Source organism: Hippoglossus stenolepis, chromosome 6 (genome assembly GCF_022539355.2).
Source record: "Hippoglossus stenolepis isolate QCI-W04-F060 chromosome 6, HSTE1.2, whole genome shotgun sequence".
NCBI classification, from domain to species: Eukaryota; Metazoa; Chordata; class Actinopteri; order Pleuronectiformes; family Pleuronectidae; genus Hippoglossus; species Hippoglossus stenolepis.
Window position 1 is genome coordinate 4,580,783 of NC_061488.1, and position 21,289 is coordinate 4,602,071.

Here is a 21,289-nt window from a genome sequence, read left to right on the forward strand (position 1 = left end):
AAAACATGTGCAAATTAAGAAATCAACGCATGCGCTGCAAAAAGTCCCAACACTTGCAAATACAGTCATTTGCATTTTATTAACAAAAAGGTACAACAACCGAAAGACTAAATGAACCCTGGGAAATCCAACATAACTAAATCATACTAGGGGGGGAAGGGAACAAAACTAGAAAAATCCTCACAGCAAGCTGCCAACTCCTCTCTCCCCCCTTCACTACTCACTGGTATTTACCTTTACAGCCTCACCTGCCTGGAACGTACCACCTGCCCTGGTGAGTATAGGCTGAGCTAAACAGAATGACAAGTACAGAAACCACAACCAGCACTATGGACACAAGACCAAGTTAAGACTTTGAGCTGCTGCTGACCTCACAAATCAATCTATCTGCAAAAATACAGAGGATACATGAAACAACCTGACTAAAATGTAACCCAACACTTTCTCTGTCCCCTTGAGTCTTCCCAGCTCCTCCTCTCTCCTGATCTGATCGAGCAAACCTGTTCTCACTCTCCCTGACTGACCTGCTGATCTGACCAAACAACAACAAGCAACACCACAAACACAACAACATAAACTGTCAACACATACAACGCACAACTCAAAGAAGATTCTCTACATAATCTGATTGATAATCAAAGTTCAAATAATAATCAAAACACTTTTAATGTCTATCTATCTATCTATCTATCTATCTATCTATCTATCTATCTATCTATCTATCTATCTATCTATCTCTGTCTCTTTATCTATCTTTCTCTTTATCTATCTATCTATATATCTCTCTGTCTGTCCTTTTATCCATCTATCATCTATCTATCTATCTCTATCTCTCACTCTCTGTCTCTTTATCTATCTATCTATCTCTCTCTGTCTCTTTATCTATCTATCTCTCTCTCTCTATATATCTCTCACTCTCTTTATCTATCTATCTCTCTCTCTCTCTGTCTCTTTATCTATCTGTCTCTTTATCTGTCTCTTTATCTATCTATCTATCTATCTATCTATCTATCTATCTATCTATCTATCTGTCTCTTTATCTATCTATCTATCTATCTATCTATCTATCTATCTATCTATCTATCTATCTATCTATCTCTTTATCTGTCTCTTTATCTATCTATCTATCTATCTGTCTCTCTCTCTCTATGTGGTGTGCTTGCTGCTGTACCGATCCCAGCCGCCCGGTGTCGCTGTGGTGCCGCCACGCCTGTAGGCGGACCGTCATCACAGTCGTAGCCGGGATCGTGAGCTCAGACGCTGGATACGGAGACAACAACAGTGACAGACCGAGCCCGCACTTGTGTTCGCCTCCAGCGATGGGTGTCGTCTGAACGGTGGAGCCAGTAGCCTGCCGCAGTTTACCTCGTAGTTCAATCCTCATGAAGGAGCTCCGTCCGGGCTGAGTTTGGGAGATGGGAGTCCTCAACATCGCAGACCAGGTAAAAAACCAGGCGCCCCGTGTTTGTGCCGTGGCGCAGTCTATTTGCTGGGACGCAGCGGCTCTGGTGCGCAACACTCTCCGTCGTATTCGCCGAGCGGCGTCTTGTTTTCCTCGATGCTTCGTGGTTGTCGCAGCGGACACGAAGCATCGTGGTGTGTTAATAACCGTGCGAGCAGCTGCTTCCACACGGGAGCACGGCCGCTGTAGCCCGCTCCGGTCTAGGCCGTGCTCTGGGTCCGGGCCAGCTCCGGAGCGGGCTGCTAGCTAAAGCCGTGCGGCTAGCTCACGTAATAGGGATAAGGGGCCTGCAGGCCTCGGTCAGGGCTGCGAGTATTTGCTGGAATTGACGAGAATCGCACAAGAATTACACGCAACAAACGCATTGAATGCAACATTTAATTGCTTGATGGTGCAACTGCAATTTCACGGAAGAGTACGGTTGATTTTAACGGGGATTGAACCCGCTCAGAGGTTAAGTGTGATGGATGGTCACCGATCAGCGTCGTTTTATGCAACGTTAACTTGGCTGATGTGTGTGTGTGTGTGTTGCATTGCAGCCTCCTCTGGTCCAGGCCATCTTCAACCGTAATGCTGAAGAACTTCAACTACTATTGCACAAAAAGGAGGATGTCAATGCACTGGTACGTGTGAAGTACATGTAGTTCATACTGTGCAGGACGTGCACCCCCAGCCCCCCCCACATATCCCAACATGGTAAACGTCATTGTGTATTTTCTTTCCTCCAGGACCACGAGCGCCGTACGCCACTTCATGCTGCTGCCTGCGTGGGTGACGTCCATATAATGGACCTCCTCATTGAATCAGGTGAGTGAGCTGCATGCATTGCTGATTTCTGGCTGTGTGTTATCCATCTGTCATCCTCCATCACAGGAGAACGGTGCACAGGATATTCTCTGATTCATATCCCCACTGTTAAATCCCTGGGAAGCAGCGTGAAGGTCTTTGCACAACAAGTCTGGATTTTGCATGTGCGTTCAAGCCAAAAGAAATCGTCACGCACAGAAACCTTGCACACTGAGTCTGATGTGTGTTATTACGCTATTTGATCTTAACATTCGCACCAGGAGGTAAAATGGAGTCCCGCAGCGAGGATGAGTTTTGGTTGGGTCTGTCCAATCACGAGAAGCCGCCATGAACAAGGAGAATTTCCTCTTCTGATCTTTCAAGTCCATTTCAGGAGGTCAAATCTGCGCAGGCAACTCTCTAGACACCTCTGACAGATGCGGTAAACGCAGCAAATCCAACCTGTTTCCATGCCACGGTTTCAGACAAAAATACACATTTGTTGTGCCAAGACCTTTCAGCTGCAAAATGCATGTGATGCCTTTTACAAATGATTTGTTTTTGTTTGTTTGTCTGCCAGGTGCCAGTGTTAATGCTAAAGACCACATATGGTTGACCCCATTGCACAGGGCAGCTGCTTCCAGGAATGAAGTAAGTGATCAACTCGCATCCTTTTCTCATTTCAGAGAGTCTAATTATCTTGCAGCGAGGTGACATCATCCTCTACTTCTATTATATATTCACCCACAGTGATTATGGAACTCATTAGAATTTATGCACCAAAAAACTGTAAAGGAAATGCGGCAAACCTCAGCGATGATATATACTTTAAGCTCATGTAATTTTGTCCTCCCCCAGAGGGCAGTGGGTCTGCTGCTGAGGCGCGGAGCAGAAGCAAATGCACGAGACAAGTTCTGGCAGACGCCACTGCATGTGGCTACTGCCAACCGTGCCACCCGCTGCGCAGAGGCCCTGCTGACCCAGCTGAGCAACCTGAACATGGCAGATCGCACGGGCAGAACTGCTTTGCACCACGCTGCTCAGAGTGGGTTCCAAGAGGTGAGATTTCAGTTGTGTGTGAACCCTTGTGAGGTCTTAATTAATGACATTTGGAAATAGATGCCTCAACTTTCCAATTTACTTGTCTTACAGATGGTGAAGCTGTTGCTGAACAAAGGGGCCAACCTGAGTGCCATTGATAAGAAGGAGAGACAGCCTATCCATTGTGCTGCTTACTTGGGTGAGTGACTTTCATTCTCTCTACAGTGCTGCTCAGCACTCAATTTCCATGTAAAATCACAGTAAAAGCTCTATTATCCATGGACAGTGTTACTCAAACTAAGAGCAACAACACGGCCAAGTCCTTCACTCGCAGTCTATAATACTGATGTGCTCGTCATTTTGTGTTTCCCTTAGGGCATGTGGAGGTGGTGAAGTTGCTGGTGTCCCGCAGTGCCGACAAGAGCTGCAAGGATAAGCAGGGCTACACACCTCTCCATGCTGCTGCTGCAAGTGGTCACCTCGAAATTGTAAAGTACCTACTGAGGATGGGGACAGAGGTGAGTGGTAAACATTCAGTTTGTTGGTTTTGATTGTTTTTTTAAACATGAAACATTAGTCATCTATCTTGGGCAGCTGAAGTCTGGGTTTCTGGTCATAGTCTGATCTTGTGTCATATTTGTCGGCCACCGTCAGATTGATGAGCCCAATGGCTTTGGAAACACTGCGCTCCATGTGGCTTGCTACATGGGGCAGGAGGCTGTGGCTACTGAGCTGGTGAACCATGGAGCTAATGTTAACCAGCCCAACAAGTGCGGCTACACCCCTCTGCACCTGGCTGCCGTCTCCACCAACGGGGCCCTGTGTCTGGAGTTGCTGGTCAACAATGGGGCAGATGTCAACCAGCAGGTATGAAACAATCTAATGTAATTAAATAAATACATGGGGGCTGACATGGAGAACATTTTGTATAAATGTGCAATGGTGCAGATTTTCTCATACACGCATTTAGCTGTCAGATGTGACAATGTTGCTATGATAGGTGTGAAAATGGAGTGCATGAGAATGAAAATGTCATGATAGAAGAAAGGATTTATATAAATTAGATTTTCAGCTTACATAGATGTTGTCTATCAAAATAACTATCTGTCAGAGAAAATGCAAACAGTGTAGTTTGCTATTTTGTAATATATTTAATATCTTAGGTATTTATTAATTGTCATTTTGTAGATAGACATGCCAGTAAGAGAGGAACGAGCTCTTGCTTGTGTTCCACAGAAAATGTAAAAGCCTGTGATGTGCATGATAGTCTTTGTCACACTTAAACTCTGAACTGTAAAATGCGAAGGAGATCTATCAAATCAGCCTCATTTGCTAGTGCAGCAGTTTTCTGAAGTCTCTCACAGCAGTAAAGTTGTATTCTTATCTCTGTTCTATGTTAAATATTAAATTATATGTTTTTTGTCACAGAGCAAAGAAGGGAAGAGCCCCCTGCACATGGCAGCCATTCACGGACGCTTCACACGCTCTCAGATCCTCATCCAAAATGGTAACGATGACTTTGCTCTCTGACTGATCTGTGGGAACATGTTGCCGCTGGCTTTTCTCTCCTCCTCACGCGTGTTTCACTGAGCCCCTCTTTTCTGCTTTCCATCAGGTGGGGAAATTGATTGCGTGGATAAGTATGGCAATACTCCTCTCCACGTTGCTGCTAAGTATGGCCATGAACTGCTGATCAGCACTCTAATGACCAATGGAGCAGACACGGCCAGGTATCAAAAAAGCTTTAAGTGGTAGCACTGATGAGTACTTTAATACAAAAAGCATTAATGTATGTGCAACGTGCTGTGGGTTACAGCAGGGTTACATTTTTGAAATGTTTCTAACGTTTTGTCCTGTGTCTATTTTGGTTTTTGTAGACGTGGGATCCATGGAATGTTCCCCTTGCACTTAGCTGTGCTGTACGGGTTTTCAGACTGTTGTCGCAAGTTACTCTCCTCAGGTTTGTTCCATGAATGTTTACGTTTGGAACATTTAATCTTTTATACTTTGACGTAGCGCTAACCGCCAGCTGATTCCTCATTTTTCCTACAGGTCAGCTGTATAGTATAGTTTCATCTATGAGTAAGGAGCATGTACTATCCGCTGGGTTTGACATAAACACCCCTGACAACTTTGGGAGGACCTGTCTACACGCTGCTGCCTCTGGAGGGTAAGATACACAATCTGCTCGGGCACTTGAATATTAAAGTGACTTAAGATATTATGCTGTCACAGGTCGTCGGTTGCTCACACTTAATTTCCTGTCATGGTCGTCTGTCTTCACAGAAATGTTGAATGTCTGAACTTGCTCTTAAGTAGCGGTACCGACTTAAACAAGAGGGACATAATGGGAAGGTGAGTTCTCGCTCATCCGTAAAAGCAAGATTCTCTGCATGTTGAATACAAACAAGCATTCAGAGTGACTGTGTTCTTGCTCCTTGCCTGTAGGACACCGTTGCACTATGCGGCTGCTAATGGGAGGTACCAGTGCACTGTGACCCTGGTGAGCGCTGGCGCTGAGGTCAACGAGCCTGACCAAACAGGTTGTACTCCCCTGCACTACTCTGCCGCGTCCCAAGCCTTCAGCAGGTTGGAAAACTGGTCTCTCTCCTTCTGTAGGAGCACAAGCCACCAAAAGTGAATGCAGTTTTTTTTTTTTTTCAAATTCCGTTAGTGAACCAGAAAATGTGTTTCTTGACCTTGTGTGTCTGAGCGTGCGTGTTCTCATTCATGTCTGAGCTCAAAGTAAATATTTTAGATAGAAATGCAACTGACTAAAAATATGATGTTAATGTTACACTGACCTAAAGGATGTTTATTGACTCAGTGAATTTCTCGCTCTTTCCAGAGTTGATCGTCATTTTACCGCGAACCATCAGAACGATGAGGACGAGGCAAAGGAGTCATACTTGTGAGTTAATGTATTCTCGTCTTCTCTCTCCTGCATCTGCCCATGACCAATGTGATGTTGTATAAAAGGCTGCTCTTCTTAACCGCCCTCTACTTTTGATGTCTTTTTTGTATTAGCTGCTTGGAGCATCTTTTGGACAACGGTGCTGATCCATCGATGGTCAACACAAAGGGTTACAGTGCTGTTCACTATGCAGCTTACCATGGCAACAAACAAAACCTGGAGCTGGTGTGTACTTCTGTTCAGTCTGTGATCACCTAACCACATAACTTAGCACAGACAGTAAATACTCATATATTTTCAATAATATGTTTCAAGTGCTGCAATCAATTACTCATTTATTAAGTTCCTAAAGAGTTATGGTCATTAAACATTAATTTTGATACTAATAATGTTCAAATGTCTTTTGAAAATTATTTTTATTTTAAAATCTCTAATCTCACTTATTCTTAATACACATTGGCTTGTGGACTTTTAATGTGGTGTCTTCCAAAATGAGGAATATTTCTACATAGCTGGTTTAATAAAATCCAGTCTCTGTTTTTTCCTTTCTAGCTCCTGGAGATGTCCTTTAATGCACTAGGAGACATAGAGAGCAGCATTCCAGTCAGTCCTCTGCATCTTGCTGTAAGTTTTTCACACCCGACTGAGATCGTCCTATTCACCTCGACTAAATTGTTAAAGTTGTTACTGACTTCCTGTTCCCCCCTCAGGCTGACAAGGGCCACTGGCAGGCGCTGCGTGTGCTGACAGAGACTGCAGCTTATGTGGACATGCAGGATGCTGCAGGTCGTTCTGTGCTCTACTTGGCCGCTCAGAAAGGCTACGCCCGCTGTGTGGAGGTGCTGTTGGCTCAGGGAGCCTCCTGTCTCCTCAATGACAACCGTCTCATGTGGACTCCAATTCATGTTGCAGGTACAGCACTTTCTGCTGGAATATTTCAAGTTACTGCAACTGTTTCTGATTGTTATCTTCATGAATTTAGTCTGTTTCATGTTTAAAGATGTATATTTAAGATTTTATATTTTATATTTTGTTTCATACCAGCTGCCAATGGCCACTCAGACTGCCTGCGTATGATGATTGATTATGGGGAGGATGGGGATCTCACCAACGTTGCGGACAAATTTGGACAGTGAGTTGTTTTTTCTCTGGGGCCTGCTGTGTTTTTGCCCAAAGCTAATTTGCCCAATGGGCCAACAGTGAAAATACACCTTAATTGTTATTCCTGTCACTTTTAGGACTGCTCTGATGCTCGCTGTTCAGGGAGGTCACACCGACTGTGTCCACTTCCTGTTGGAGAAGGGTGCCTTGCCAGATTCCAAGGACAAGAGGGGCAGCACAGCTTTGCACAGAGGGGTAAGTCTTCAAGCCTCTGTGGCTACGTACTGTACTCATGCAAGTGTAATTGTTGGGTGAAGTGTCAACAACAACAATAATAGACAATCTAAAGATCTTTAATTTCACTTCCAAATATAGTAGTTAGTAGTAGTAAATGAAAAGCTGCATTTTGCAGAGTTGCCACATCACCCCGTTGGCAAACAGACAGTAACATTAAAGAATTGATGGCTGAAGCTTCTTCAAATTCCTAACAGCACCATCTGTTAGTATCTGAGGGATCAGAGCAACAGTTGTCCTAATTAGGAACTAATCTTTGTCATGGGTGACACAAATTAAGGCTTTCATTGAATAATGTCTTTAATCTTGTAATAGACTCGGTCTCTGTCCAGGAACCCAGATCTAATTAATATTGCTGTGATCGAGAATTATAATAAAAGAAAATGGATGATACATATTTATATAATCATAGACATGATGACATAGTTATGTCCATGTAACAGTTTGTCTCATCCCCTCTGGTCTGTGTGCAGGCGGTGTTGGGCCATGACGACTGTGTGACAGCCCTGCTGGAGCACAAAGCTACTGCACTGTGTATGGACACCCAGGGTCGGACACCGCTGCACTACGCTGCGTCCAGAGGCCACACAGAGATCATGGCCAGTCTGGTGCAGGCCGCCATGGCAACAGACCCCCAAGATAAATTGCTGGACAACAAACAATACACCCCATTACACTGGGCTGCTTACAACGGTAAGCTCAGTTTGATCGACTTGTCTCTATTTGCAATTACTCACTGTAACATCTTTCGTCCGTCTTTCCCCTGTAATGCTGCATGTGTTTATTCTCAGGGCATGAAGACTGTTTGGAGGTTTTACTTGAATTTAAAACATTTATCCATGAAGAGGGAAACCCTTTCACCCCCCTGCACTGTGCTCTGTGAGTATTTACTTTTCATAAGCGCCCCTCCTAGTGTCAAAACTATGTACTTTTCATCAACAAAAAAATCAAAATACAATCCCTGAAGTAGGTTGAGATGAAACCAGCATTTCATTAACACGTGCTGCTTGCTTGTAGGATGAATGGCCACAGCGGTGCAGCAGAGAGGCTGCTGGAGTCTGCTGGGGTCCAGATGATTAACACCAGAGATGCCAAAGGAAGGTCAGTCTGCAGAAGAGATACTGCATTATACATTTAATATTGTTACTGCAAATGTTTCTTCTATCTCCAAAAAGTCCCTGAGCTTTTTACTGAAACTGCCGACACCGTAGCACTGATCATACATTGGACTGTCTCTGTGTTTGCCTGTAGGACCCCACTGCATGCTGCTGCATTTGCTGAGGATGTCGCAGGACTTCAGCTCGTGCTTCGCCACGGGACAGAGATCAACGCAGTGGACAAACATGGACGCTCTGCTCTGATGGTAGCTGCTGACAAGGGACACAGTGGCACTGTCGGTAAGTTTAACACAATACATCGTTGTACGTCCCACACTGGACTCGGTCTGTTGTGGTCCTCTCACAACAACTGTCTCATCAGGACCATTGAAGTTGCATGAAATAAATGTCTTTGTGTCGTGGTGTTTTCCAGCCATCCTCCTTCACCGGGCCAAGGCTGACCTGACACTGCTGGATGACAACAGGAACACTGCCCTGCACTTGGCCTGCAGCAAGGTACGCAGCAAAATTACTAACTAGATCCTAAAGCTCCACTCTGGTGCTCTGAGCATTACCACCACTAAGGCTAAAAGGAATCGGAGCACTTAGCCAAGTAAAGTTTCCCCTAAATGAGCAATGCTTCTATGTTAAATAGATAGAAAATCAACAGAGCATGACGAGAGCCGTCTTCATGTATTGTCTTTCTGTTTTGTCCCTCAGGCTCATGAGATGTGTGCCCTGCTGATTCTGGGAGAAATCCACAGTCCCACACTCATAAATGCCACCAACAGTGCTCTGCAAATGTGAGAACCATGTAACATTTATAAGCTAAGAACGAATGGGGTGACAAAAGTTTTAAAACTTGGCTGTACTATGTCTTACACCAAAGTGCTTCTAGGCCTAAAACTATTGAAATACAGGAAACGTTTGTCCCAGTGTTCTTTCTTCGATTTAGTCATTTTTATAAGAAAGTAATAATTTAATATCCTCTATGGTAATTGATCCATCTTTTATTTAAGACAATTGTGCATTACCACCACTTTAAGGCTGGATGATTCATTTAAAGTGTACAGTGTTATTTACATGTTCTGATGTTGTTATTGTTGATTATTTGTTGGATACTGGGTCTGCCGGCTGTCTCTCAGACTTTTCCCTCGCTCTCTTCCAGGCCCCTCCATCTCGCAGCACGTAATGGCCTGGCTACGGTGGTGCAGGCACTGCTGAGCAGAGGAGCCACTGTGCTGGCTGTGGATGAGGAAGGTGAGTCACTCTGAAATATTGTCTGACCTTTTATGGGTTTTTGTGTGTAGTTTTTTACAAGGAGACCATTTACCGACATTTCAAATTGATGAGTTACATTTATAATCTTCATAACAAAATTAAGAGTAAGACAAACTCGGACACAAAACTAATGCTGCACCAAATCTGTGGGCCAACAGTGTCCAGGTGGTTCTATTATTTAGTCCACCCCATTTATATCAACTAAAGTAGGAAAAATAGCAGAAAAACGTCCGTATAATGCAACTCAGCTCAACAGCTCCACAGACTGCAGCCTCCACAATGATGACACAGTTGAATTTACATCTCTCCGGGGTAATTTTGATTAAAAACTCAACATTACAACCTGCATGAGAGGAGGATTTATTGCAGAACTGTTGTATTATACTGCATTAGTTTTTTCGCGAGGTGCACTTAATAAACTGCCAGCCGAGTTTATATTTATAATTATCAGTTGTATGTACAGGCTGCAAAGTGCCGTGCTGGAATTTATTGGTGGCTTTCAGTGCAGTTCTTACCTGGGAACAGAGTTTATATATTGAAATACTGATGTGTAAACGCCTGGTGGTTTAAAGATGTTTAATTTAATCGTTTTGTGACCATATGTAATCACCACATAACATTTTATACCCCCGACTCTCTATTTTCTACTTTTATCTTAGTATATTGAAACATGCTTCCAGTTATTGGAAGCATGTTTTGCTGCTTCATCTCTAATCATCAAATATTTCGATGTTTTTGTGAGAGTCCAATATTTACTACCAGCTCTTGTTTTTCTTTCTTTATAACTCATGAGGGAAATATTCGGCTCTTTAGTTGCTAAACGATCCATTATCTTCCCCAGCGAGTTATAAACCTCCATCTGTGTCATTTCATGTTATGCAGAGAGCAAACATTAGGTTTTTAGAGGTTTTGGTGCAGCCTGATTTAACCCAAATGGGAAAGTTGCAGATCTTAAAACCAAACACTGAACTGATTGAAACTGCAGATTGATTCTCTGTGGATTCCTCCCTACGAGCAAAACCTTTGCCACTACACACAGTCATTTAATCCATTTGTTTGAGCAGCTTTGTTAAGTTTACTTAGTGTACTTCACCTGGTTTTCAGGCAGTATGTGTGTATTAATGTGAGGTTTTTTTCAATCAGGCCACACCCCAGCTTTGGCCTGTGCTCCCAACAAAGACGTGGCTGACTGCCTGGCTCTGATCCTCTCTACCATGAAGCCTTTCCCCCAGCGGGACTCCTGCTCCTGCTCCTCTCCCACCGTCTCCCCATCCCCGGGTCTCAACTTGCTGAAGCACTGCGGCATCACCGCCGCCTGCGCCCCGCTGCCCAGCAACGGCCTCCACAACGGCTACGTCAAAGACCGTCACGGTGCACCGGTTGGCCTGGATGGGTGTCTGACTGAGTGAGGTCGTGTGCACCCCCCCTCAGTCAGCTGCTATCACCATCATCACCACCAGGGGGTGACTCCCTTTAACATGGCCCAGAGGACCAGGAGAGCACCCACCCACACGTCTGTTCTCTGTGTATGTATGTGTTTGTGCGTCTGTGTGTGCGTGAGTGTTTGGTCTTCTCTTGAGGTGCAGTCAAACCTAATATGCAATTAGATCCCATTCCTCCATCTCCTAGTAGTGCTTAACTCGTAGAGGCCACTTGCTCTACAAGGTCACTCAAGATAAAGTGCGGCATCCAAAACAAACACGAGCAATCTGGACACCTCGAAATCATTTAACCCTTTAAAACCATGTCGACATAATTATATAACCAACATCTAAGAGCATGGAAATCTCTGTATCCTCGACTGTCTTTTTATCTTCATATCACTCAGTATAAAAGTCATATCATATTTAATCCGATGTGGTGACCTTGTAGAGGAACATACAGCCTTCCCAAAAGAATGATCAAAGAGTTTCTTTGTGTTTTGGTGATATTTTTGTTTTCTTTCTTTCTTTAATTTTTTTGTTTTTAATTGTCCGTTAGCTTAGATTTTTATGAAGGAACCACACAAGGGAAAATCTAAATTTTGCTTAAGAGTGCAATGCTTGTGTACTACAGTACAATCCGAAATTTGGAAAAAGGGTCACAAAGATGTTAATTCCATAGTGTACTTTAAACGTACAGCCTAGAATCGTTTTTGGCATTTTAAGATGATTTGGTACCGCTGCTGAATACAAAAGCATGTCTCCTTCCAAAGGAGCGCCGTGCTCGGGTCGGCATTGGGACATCGATTTGCTCTTAATGCTGACTTCATGTTTTAAAGATGCTAAATAAGTGTTTGTTAAGCTAGAATGTTTCTAAGCATATAAGTTATGACCAAAGTTGATCAACACTACTATGGCTATAAATTATTTATTTGAGATGAACTGTACTGTATAGAGAAAGACAATAGATCTTGATATACCTCGTCAACTCGTTTAGCAGCTGCTTCATCTTCACCCAGGGTCCGTAGGCCTAATGTTCTCTTTTTGTAGGACTAGAGAACTACCGTAGGATAGTGACTGACTGAGGCCTTGTTTATTTCTAGATGAAGGCTTTACTAGTAATATCTGCCAACAACACCTCATCAAAGCGTCATATATCTGAGCACATAAATGAACAAGCCATTTCAATTTATTTCCCATCTCTTTAACAGTGTTTTGGAGGGTGTGTTTTATTTTTTTGGGGGAAAAGATTTCAGAATTCCATTGGCCTAATTATTGAAAGAGAGCAATCGTTTTTTTTTTTTTGGCACTAATGACTTTTTTAGTTTTGTTCTGTTGTGTTTCTGAAGTTGAACCGGCCGTCAGCACCGTCGTTTTACAAGCTCTCTCTATGAGGAGTATTTGTCAGAGCTGGTGAACTAGTCTCAAACATCTAGCAGCTTATGTCTCAGCTTCTCGCTGGTCAACTCTGATCAATTATTATAACTGAAAGATAAAAGAGTATTTTCTGCTTTTTCTATTGGGCAGTTTTCAAGCAATATTTTCTTTTGGCCTTTTTTTTTTGGTTAAACATTATTGAATAGACAATCACTGTCACAAGGGCTTTTGTTTCCCTGGAATGTGTTTGAATTTTTCTTGATTTTTCTTAAATTTTTTTATTTAATTATTCTTGTCCTTTTTTTCATGAAAAATTACTAAAGACTTAACGAATGGCTCTGTGTGTGCCGGGCATTTTACTGTCAGTGTCAACACAAATGCACTGGGCTGCCTTTGTGGCATCCCATGAAATGCCTTTTGACCCATGCCTTCCGTAACACATCATTTCAGTTGGATTGCATAATGACAGAGTATGACGAGCCCTGAATCTGATCATCTTTCCACCCATTTGATAGCGACAGCATGGAACACGGTCAAATCATAGTGTCTAGTGGAAAAACAAAAACATTGCCCAGCATATCTATATATATGTAACGGCAATATCAATGACCAGGGGGCTGGTGTCCCTTCTAGAAGCAAATAGGGCTAAGAGGAAAAGGAGGGGGATCTTCGCTTAGGCCAATACCTGTTGTTTAGATTTCAGGAATAGCAGAAATCCAAATATGTGCTTTTTTGGTGTTAATTATGTTGTTTCCTCATCCCATTTCTGGTACTAAGCATACTAAAGATGATTGTATCGGACCACTAGAGCTGTTTGTGACTTTAAGATGTTATATCTATGCTATTTTGTCGTCTTTTTTTTTGTCTTTTGTTTCGAACCATCCGCTGGTGGTTAAATTACACTGAGTAAGATTGTTTTCATTGGCGTGATAACTTCATATCCACTGGTAATGAAGTGGCACAATTGCACACATTAGTTGACTGGATGAGAGATGAGGACCTAGACTAGGCTATGTTGTTGATTTTTTCCCCCTGCGAAAAGTTGTTCACGTCGTCGTATCTTATTTGACTAACAAAAATTAACAAGTCCATTTCAGAGCAGTGATTTCTCGGTGAGTTAAGTAGATTTGTATTCGTCATTTCAATTCAAAAACCTCCATAACTGACTGAAATGAATAAGAACCAATCGGCGACTCTCAGCCTTTGGTGTCTTGATCATTTTCTAATTTACAGGAGAGCAGTTATATTGTTGTCATAATTAGGGATAGGTGCATAATTTTCTTTTGTAATCTCAGGATCTGTGCTGAAGCCGCAGGCAGAACTTTACTAATCCAATCAGATCTCAGCAGGATGATTATGTCTACATTTTTAATGGGAACTTCTATTAATTTAATTCCTTTTTAACCCTAATCCCACAGCACTTAATTAGATAGTCAAGCACGCACTTTAGTACATTCAGGTTCTAAGTGTGCAAAGGAGCAGATGTAATGTATGTACCTATGTTTACATGCATGTGTGTTGCTGCTGAATACAGGAAGGAAGGGTTGCAAAAGACAAGCAAAGGCTGCAACAAAAATTGTACTCTAACAATGCATTATTTAAAAAAAACAACAAAAAAAACAAACGAGTGTCTCCAAGCACTTCGGGACAGTGTCCACTGCCCACTGACTTGTTTTTGTGTTTTTCTTTTTCTGGGCAAACGGCCCGACAAAGTGACAAGGTTACATTACCCAGCCTACTGTTAATAATACAGACTCTGGCCTCGGTCACTTTAAGTCAGTCCAGTGATTCAACACACACCTCAGGCAGGCTCCTCAAAATACTCAACATGCTCTCTCTGCCATCTGTAGGTGCTGTCAGATCAGTCTGTTCAGGCAGGGATCTTTTTCTCTTGTGATGTCCTTATCTGACCAGTACATGGAGCCATTGTCCCTCGCAACTATACAAGTTGTAACTGAATCCTTTTATTGTATCACAGTATTCTTCTACATGCTATTTTTTTTTTTGTGTGCGTGCGTGTGTGTGTGTATACCAGTGATAACTGAGTGATTGTGCATGGAGCTAGATCACAATTTTGATATAGTTAACGATAAAACAAACGGAGCATATACAATATATCTGGAGTCGGAAAGCAATGAAAGGTCCAATTGTAGCAATAGAGCGTGTGTGTAAAATGTGTGCAGCACAAATATTGCACTGCCATCCATTCAGGCCAATTCAGTAAATCATAGCATAAATGCCAATGGAAGAATTGAATGCGGGTTCGATGTTATAATCTTTGGTCACAAATGAGGCCTGATTGCCAAAACATGGGAGAGAGGGAAACCTCTTGGTAACGCAGCAATGGATTTATGCATATGTTGAAGCAGTTTACAGTCTGACCATCAAATCTGAGCCATGAATTTTTCTGACTGAAATGAATGTAGGGTCAGTTTAGAGCAGGACAATTTGCTTTCTCCCGACTTTAAACTGTTGCTCTTCATTTGTCGTGCGTAGATGCGATTATACAGGTAGCATGTCATAACCTACTTCTCTACATGATATTCAGTAAGTAGTAGTAGTCTTCCTGCATCGAGGGTCTGGATAGTGATTTCTTTTATTTTTTGTTGGCATTATTGTTGGGAGTATAGGCCTGCTGTTGTGTGATGTCACTCTTCTCTCTCTACATTTGTGTGGAGTGTAGCCTACAAGGTAAACAGAGTTCAGAAGAATTAAACGTTCATGTTCATCCATTCCATTGAGACTTGCCTTAGAGCACAGTAAAACAAGAGGGACGAAAAGGTCTGCAGTAGATATGATCACACATACTCGTAAATAGCCTATATTTGACAAAAATGCACCTAAGCTACACCCATTTAGTGCCATAGAAACCTTTATTTGCCTTTAGACATAAATCATATTTACTTGGTCCGTAACTTATTCAGAAGTAGGCAGGATTATTACAATTTTGAGTTTGGAGCTGCATGTCTTTTTTCGCCAATTATTCTAGTCAAAGGAAAACTATAAACATTTGCATGGGATATTAGTAATTTAATGCAAGTATTCTGTTCAAATTTGGTGTTGGGTAGAAGTCTATTTTATCATTGGACACTTTTTGGAGAATATAGTTCGATTGCTATTGGCAAAGTGATCCCTAGGTTGTGTGTGTGTGTGTGTGTGTGTGTTTAACGAGATGGTTTATAATGTGTGTGTTACCAGGAGGAAAAAAAAACATTTCAGATGTCCCAAAAAAAAAGAAAACGCATGGTTTATACAGTATAGAATTGATTTGCCTCAATGGATGTCTCGGTTCTTACTTGAAGTAAATGGCAAATTTCAATTCAACTCTGATCCACTGTTGAGCCTTTCGCCTTAAAAGCTGAAAATGGAAACGATACCTGGCAGAACCTAATAAGTTGCATCACCTGTAGATTTATGCTTCTTGGTTGGATTGCAAACAAATATTTTTGAGCTAATTTTGGTCTTAAAGACGTCTGCGGGTGTCGAGAAGCACACAAATCAATTGAGGTAGCACATAGCTCTAGGTTGCCACGGTGCAGAGATTGTTCTGAGAGGTTAGGATATCGCCATATTTGCCACTGTGAAAGAACGAATTCAGAATTCACTTGTAAACAATCAAGTTTGGCTTCTCTGTTATCCAGGGCCAAATGACACTGGGGATAAAGGTGGTGTACCTCAAACTATTTAGATGGAATAAAGGAAATTCTCATGAAAAAAAACAAAAAACTTGTACAGCTATGCTAACAAAGAGTTAAACTTTTGTTATCCATCTTGTCGTGGGTAGTGTAATTCTGCTTAAACCAGCCTAAATCGGAGATGTATCTACGCGCAAGTGTTAGATTAGTGTCGGCAGATGTCTGATGTTTCCTACCTTACAAAAGGGCAGCCAACTGCACCTTGTACTTCTTATTGGACCTGCAGTTTTACCTCATCACTGATCTTTTTGTGACACCGCTGACATTGATCCTCTGTGATTTCTTCTTGCGTTTTCCTAATGCCAGTCGTGTACATTTTTCTCTTGTAGTGTGTGTGTGTGTGTGTGTGTGTGTGTGTGTGTGTCTATGTATGTGACTAACATTTCAATATTTGCATGTCAAACCTAAACATGCACAATTTCCCCTTTTTGTTTAAGAACAGAAAAGCATAGTAACAATTTGAACATGTGTCTCTTCATTACAACCAACAGATGAGTCTGTTATCTGGTGCGAGTCGTATGGGATGAAGGGTACTGTCTAATTTTAATGTAGGAACTGAAGCTAGCTATAAAACCTTACCTCTGTAAATCACAACAATAAGATCTTACTGTATGACTAATGCTAGTTTGACCACTTCTCCCTGCCTGAACACTTGGTTATTAATTTCCCCACCACCAATAGGACCTGTGTAATATTGAGCACAGTGGTGGCATGGTGCCTTTTATTTGTTACTACCGAAAGGTACGGTCTTCCATTTGTATTTCCCAGAAGCCTTATAATGGGGGGGGGGAAAGCAAAATTACACTGAACATACATGGCGACAGTACATAGACTCATACACCCTCTGAGCACGAATATCTCAACCCTATGTGATCTAAGTTATTCAAACAAAAAAAAAAAGCCAAGTAACTCCTTCTGTTTGGATTTAATGATGCATTTCCAGTCACTGAGTGCTTGGCGGAATAAATTGCACACTACTGATGCAATTACGGGCACATCACACGTCGAACGGATGGAGATCAATTGTACGAAAGCACAAATCCAAAGAAGGCACCTCTGGACTTAGTTGGCTTCCCCCAACACCGAGGAGAGCAGGAGCCTATAGACCAAATTTAGGCAAAAGACATTGGAGAGAAAAACCATCGGCCTCCTATCGAGTGCAGAAAACCTGAGGATTGATTGTCAGTAACACATTAACTGTAGAAAGACCATTTTTCAGAGCTGCTTCAGATTGTTTTTCTCGACTCTCTGGTTTTCATCGATGATTAATAACCGAGTTGTGAAACGATGCGGTACCTGCATTTCAAGATCAAGTTTAGGCAAACTGTTGTGACTGTGTTGCAAATTGATTGTGGAGATTGTTTTTGTATTATTTAGGGTAGAATGACTACAAGTAGGTTTGCAGTAGTAGCTGTGTGCAGTGTTAATAACCGTGTGATCATACTATAGAAGTGACGTAACATTTGTTGTCTTACTACGACATTAAGGCATGAATCATCTTCTCTCAAGCTGACCTCGTTTGAAATAGACAAAAAGATAAAAGTGCAATAACCTTGTGTTTATCATTGCTTCCTCGGTTGAAAATAAATCTTATTTAATATGCCCTTTTTGTTAACACCAAAAGTCACTTGTCTGTAGCAAATGAAGGATTTCAAGTGGTCCTCTTGTTTGTATCCAGAGACGTGACGTTTGCTAGTGGAGTGAGTGATATTCCGTTCTTAAAACTGTGATCAATATCAGACTTTAAAAGCTGCCTGCTCGGAGAAAGGAAGGTGCACAAGTTTCCCGGTAGATTTGAGTAGGTGCAGGTTTTTTTCTTTCCTCTGATAGATGGACTTTAAACGGTATTGTAGTTTGGATTTCTGGTTTCTAGCCGATAGACATGTTCATTTGCATGTGTAGATGTGTATATGCATCCTCTTCCTCCTTGAATGAAATGTTTTCTCAAAAATATTTAAACCTGCTGTCAGTGACGTATGCGGATAAAAGGAAATATGAAATGCCTTATATTTGTTTTCATTGTTAAGCATTAAGGGTTCTTACGTGTCCCTCCCTTTTCAGCGTGTAGCCTAAAGCTTGTACAGTTAAGATACTCATGAGATTTATATCTACTGAATAATAGCCTGTGTTTTCAGAATTTGTTACTTGGAGGTCCTGTGATTGTGGTTTTTAGAGAAACATTCCCCTTTTGAAAGTGCCGTTTGTTTTCACCAGCAAAAGATGTGTGTTTTTGGGGGGGGGGAATGTATTTACACGAAGGAAAACAAATGTTCAAAAAAACGTTCCGGTGTTTGCAGGTGAACCTGTCGAACTGAATGACACAAACCGAGTTTGTGCAGGTGAAATAAGGCAGCAATCTTCTGATGGAGCACCTTATCGACTCGCTCCTTCCACGAGCTCCCGATGGAAGTAGTCTCACATCGAGCTCCGTTACTCTAAAGCAGAGCCATATCGCTGAATTTTTCCCATTAGGAGCCCCCCCCTTGAATGTGCTATTAGAAATAGCCTACTGTAGAAAGGATGTGTACTGCATGTTCTGTGACATTTTAGTCGTGGTTGTCCCCTTTCATGTTTTTGTGTTTAGTCTGCTTCACTGTAGATGTTTGCCACCTCATTGCAACTCACAAGCTATTAACAATCCTCTCACGACTGGACTTAAAGCAGGCAGCGACCTGCGGCTGAGGCAGCCTTAATTCAACGCAAATTTAGAAGCGTAGAGGTGATAGATAATGGGTTGCCTGTTTTGCTTTGAGTGGCTTATCTGGGGAAATACAAAGGAGCCCTTATTATGAGTAGAGGGACTCTGAATCAGGGCATGTGATGAGTTACAATCAAATGGTTTCACAGTGCACCTTCACAAAAAACGAAATGGAATTAAAAAAAAATAGATAAAATGAAAATAAAAAATGAGGAGAAAAAGTTGGCTCGTCCACCCAACATTCCAAAGTTGATTTAATTTTCCACAGTCCTGTCCCGCTGATTGAGGAACGATTTCTTTTGTTGCTTTGCTGATGAATGAAGTGGGCATGTGTGTCCATGACAGGGTTCCCTACTTAGCCTAACGCTGATTACCTCATTTACAAATCTGCAAATATACTACTCTACTGTGTCTAAAGGAGTCAATGCCATCACCAGCAGCGTGGTCTCTAGACCTGTGATGACGACAGGACCAATGAAGTTACTCTGTTGAAATTAGCCCATTAAAGAAAAACCAGTCTGGAAATATAGGGTAAAGACACGATAAATGTTTCTTTTTTAAAGGCTGAGTGGGCCTCTAAGATTTCTTTAGTTAGTAAACAGCTGCTACTCCAGTCGGCCTCAGGCGCCGTCAGGAAACCTGCACGTTCGACTCTTGAGATTATTCCTGGAGCATCTTAATTCAAGTTGTTTAAGCCAATGACTTAACGATATTTTTACAAAAGTGGAAAATCTGAAATTCCGGTTGTCACACTCCGCTCCCGAGACGACGACTGGGATAGCAGCTGTCGGCAGTAGCATGGTTCAAGAAGTCGAGCCGACGCCTGGTGTATCTCATGATTATTTAAGTGAACGATCATGTTAGCATCACTTGCTGTTTTTCAGTAGCATTTCTCCTACCTCCTTGTTTTGCAGCCTTGAGTATTTGTTTGTCTCTCCACCTGTTCTGACTTCTAAAAAAAAAAAATGAAAAAGAGTAAAAAAAAAAGTGTATCACAGTACGGGAATACAGATTTATCATAAGCAATGGTAGTTATACATACAAAAAAAAAAAAGGTGTGCTTGGTTGTGCTGTATGTGTATTTGTCTATTTGACGTTGAAAAAAATATTTATGAGAAGCATTTATACGACAAAATACCACTGGAATGTGAAGCCAGACAATGTTAAGATGCAGATTATGATGATAGTCTATCCCCTTTAACATTCAGTGGCGAGGAATCATCTTTTAGAAAATGAATTACCATCCATTGGCTTTTCTTTTCTTTTCTTTGATATCATGTGTTTCTTTGGTCTCCTCTTGTATGTATACTTCCCCGTCGAGCCCTGTAGTATACACAGTTTCAACGTTTACAGCTTCATTCTGGGGTCAGCCATCCATCGCTCCTGCAGTTGGAATGGTACCACGGGTTGTCACGGGGGAAGATGGCGAGGTGGATTTGTAATTCTGTATGAGGGTGAGTTTGAGCCCCTCGAGCCGTATGCCTTCGAATCCATCTGTCGAACCAAATTCTGCTTCATAGTCTTCTGTTTCCAAACTGCCCCGACATTTTACATTCAGTTCGACGACAAGGGGCACATGACAAGGTGAAAGGTTTGAGGTTTAACCACCCCCCTCCCCCCCGACTATGCTTTGTCCAGGACTGGACCGCCCTTTGCCACTGTCTCACCCAAACCTCAAGCCATTCATTCTTCTATTGTGTTTTAGGACTTTATTATTTTTTTTTTTTTTCGACAATGCAATCCTGAAAGCACTTTGCCTTGTTATTCCTTTGTGTGAACATGTGAATGATAATTTGTTACAAAAAAATGTTAAATATGTAAAAGATCATTCACTGTTTTGGAAAAACCTGCATCTGTCTTTCTGACGTTAAAAGAAAAAAAAAAACAATTTAGTGACATTAAACCTGAATCTATTTTATAAAATGTTTGCTGCAGCCAATTGGTCTTGTCATTCAGTATTGTGGCTTAGGGTTGTTTGTGTTCAATAAAGTGCTATTGCTAAATATTTCCGAAGTCTGGAGTTATTTGTGCCAATTGATTCATTCTTCAGGTCCTGTACAGCAGGTTGTATTCACATTTCTGTGTTGAAGTCATTAGTTTTGTAAAATTCACAAATACCTAA

General features: G+C 41.9%; 1 protein-coding gene across 2 annotated transcripts; it reads left to right on the forward strand.

Moving 5' to 3' along the window:
- Positions 1 to 1,211: 1,211 nt before the first annotated feature.
- On the forward strand, positions 1,212 to 21,172 carry ankrd52a (ankyrin repeat domain 52a). Of its 2 annotated transcripts, none has more exons than XM_035158476.2 (28): positions 1,212 to 1,442; positions 2,002 to 2,085; positions 2,191 to 2,269; positions 2,829 to 2,899; positions 3,107 to 3,307; positions 3,401 to 3,488; positions 3,665 to 3,807; positions 3,944 to 4,156; positions 4,718 to 4,796; positions 4,905 to 5,019; positions 5,167 to 5,249; positions 5,342 to 5,459; positions 5,576 to 5,644; positions 5,738 to 5,926; positions 6,138 to 6,200; positions 6,317 to 6,428; positions 6,756 to 6,827; positions 6,914 to 7,115; positions 7,248 to 7,335; positions 7,442 to 7,559; positions 8,072 to 8,291; positions 8,390 to 8,477; positions 8,616 to 8,699; positions 8,850 to 8,995; positions 9,129 to 9,211; positions 9,416 to 9,498; positions 9,864 to 9,955; positions 11,120 to 21,172. In XM_035158476.2, the coding sequence occupies exons 1-28, from the start codon at positions 1,416 to 1,418 to the stop codon at positions 11,383 to 11,385; spliced, it is 3,276 nt and encodes a 1,091-aa protein (XP_035014367.1). In that variant the 5' UTR covers positions 1,212 to 1,415; the 3' UTR covers positions 11,386 to 21,172. The 2 variants fall into 2 exon arrangements, with proteins under 2 accessions (XP_035014367.1, XP_035014368.1); XM_035158477.2 differs by having other exon boundaries at positions 5,738 to 5,878.
- Positions 21,173 to 21,289: the final 117 nt, after the last annotated feature.

Bases quoted from the DNA above. Each gene is read 5' to 3' on its own strand.
- ankrd52a (XM_035158476.2), top strand. From the start codon at position 1,416: ATGGGAGTCCTCAACATCGCAGACCAG. The intron at 2,270-2,828 runs GTGAGTGAGCTG...TTTGTCTGCCAG, and splicing joins GGACCTCCTCATTGAATCAG to GTGCCAGTGTTAATGCTAAA. The intron at 8,292-8,389 runs GTAAGCTCAGTT...GTTTATTCTCAG, and splicing joins ACACTGGGCTGCTTACAACG to GGCATGAAGACTGTTTGGAG.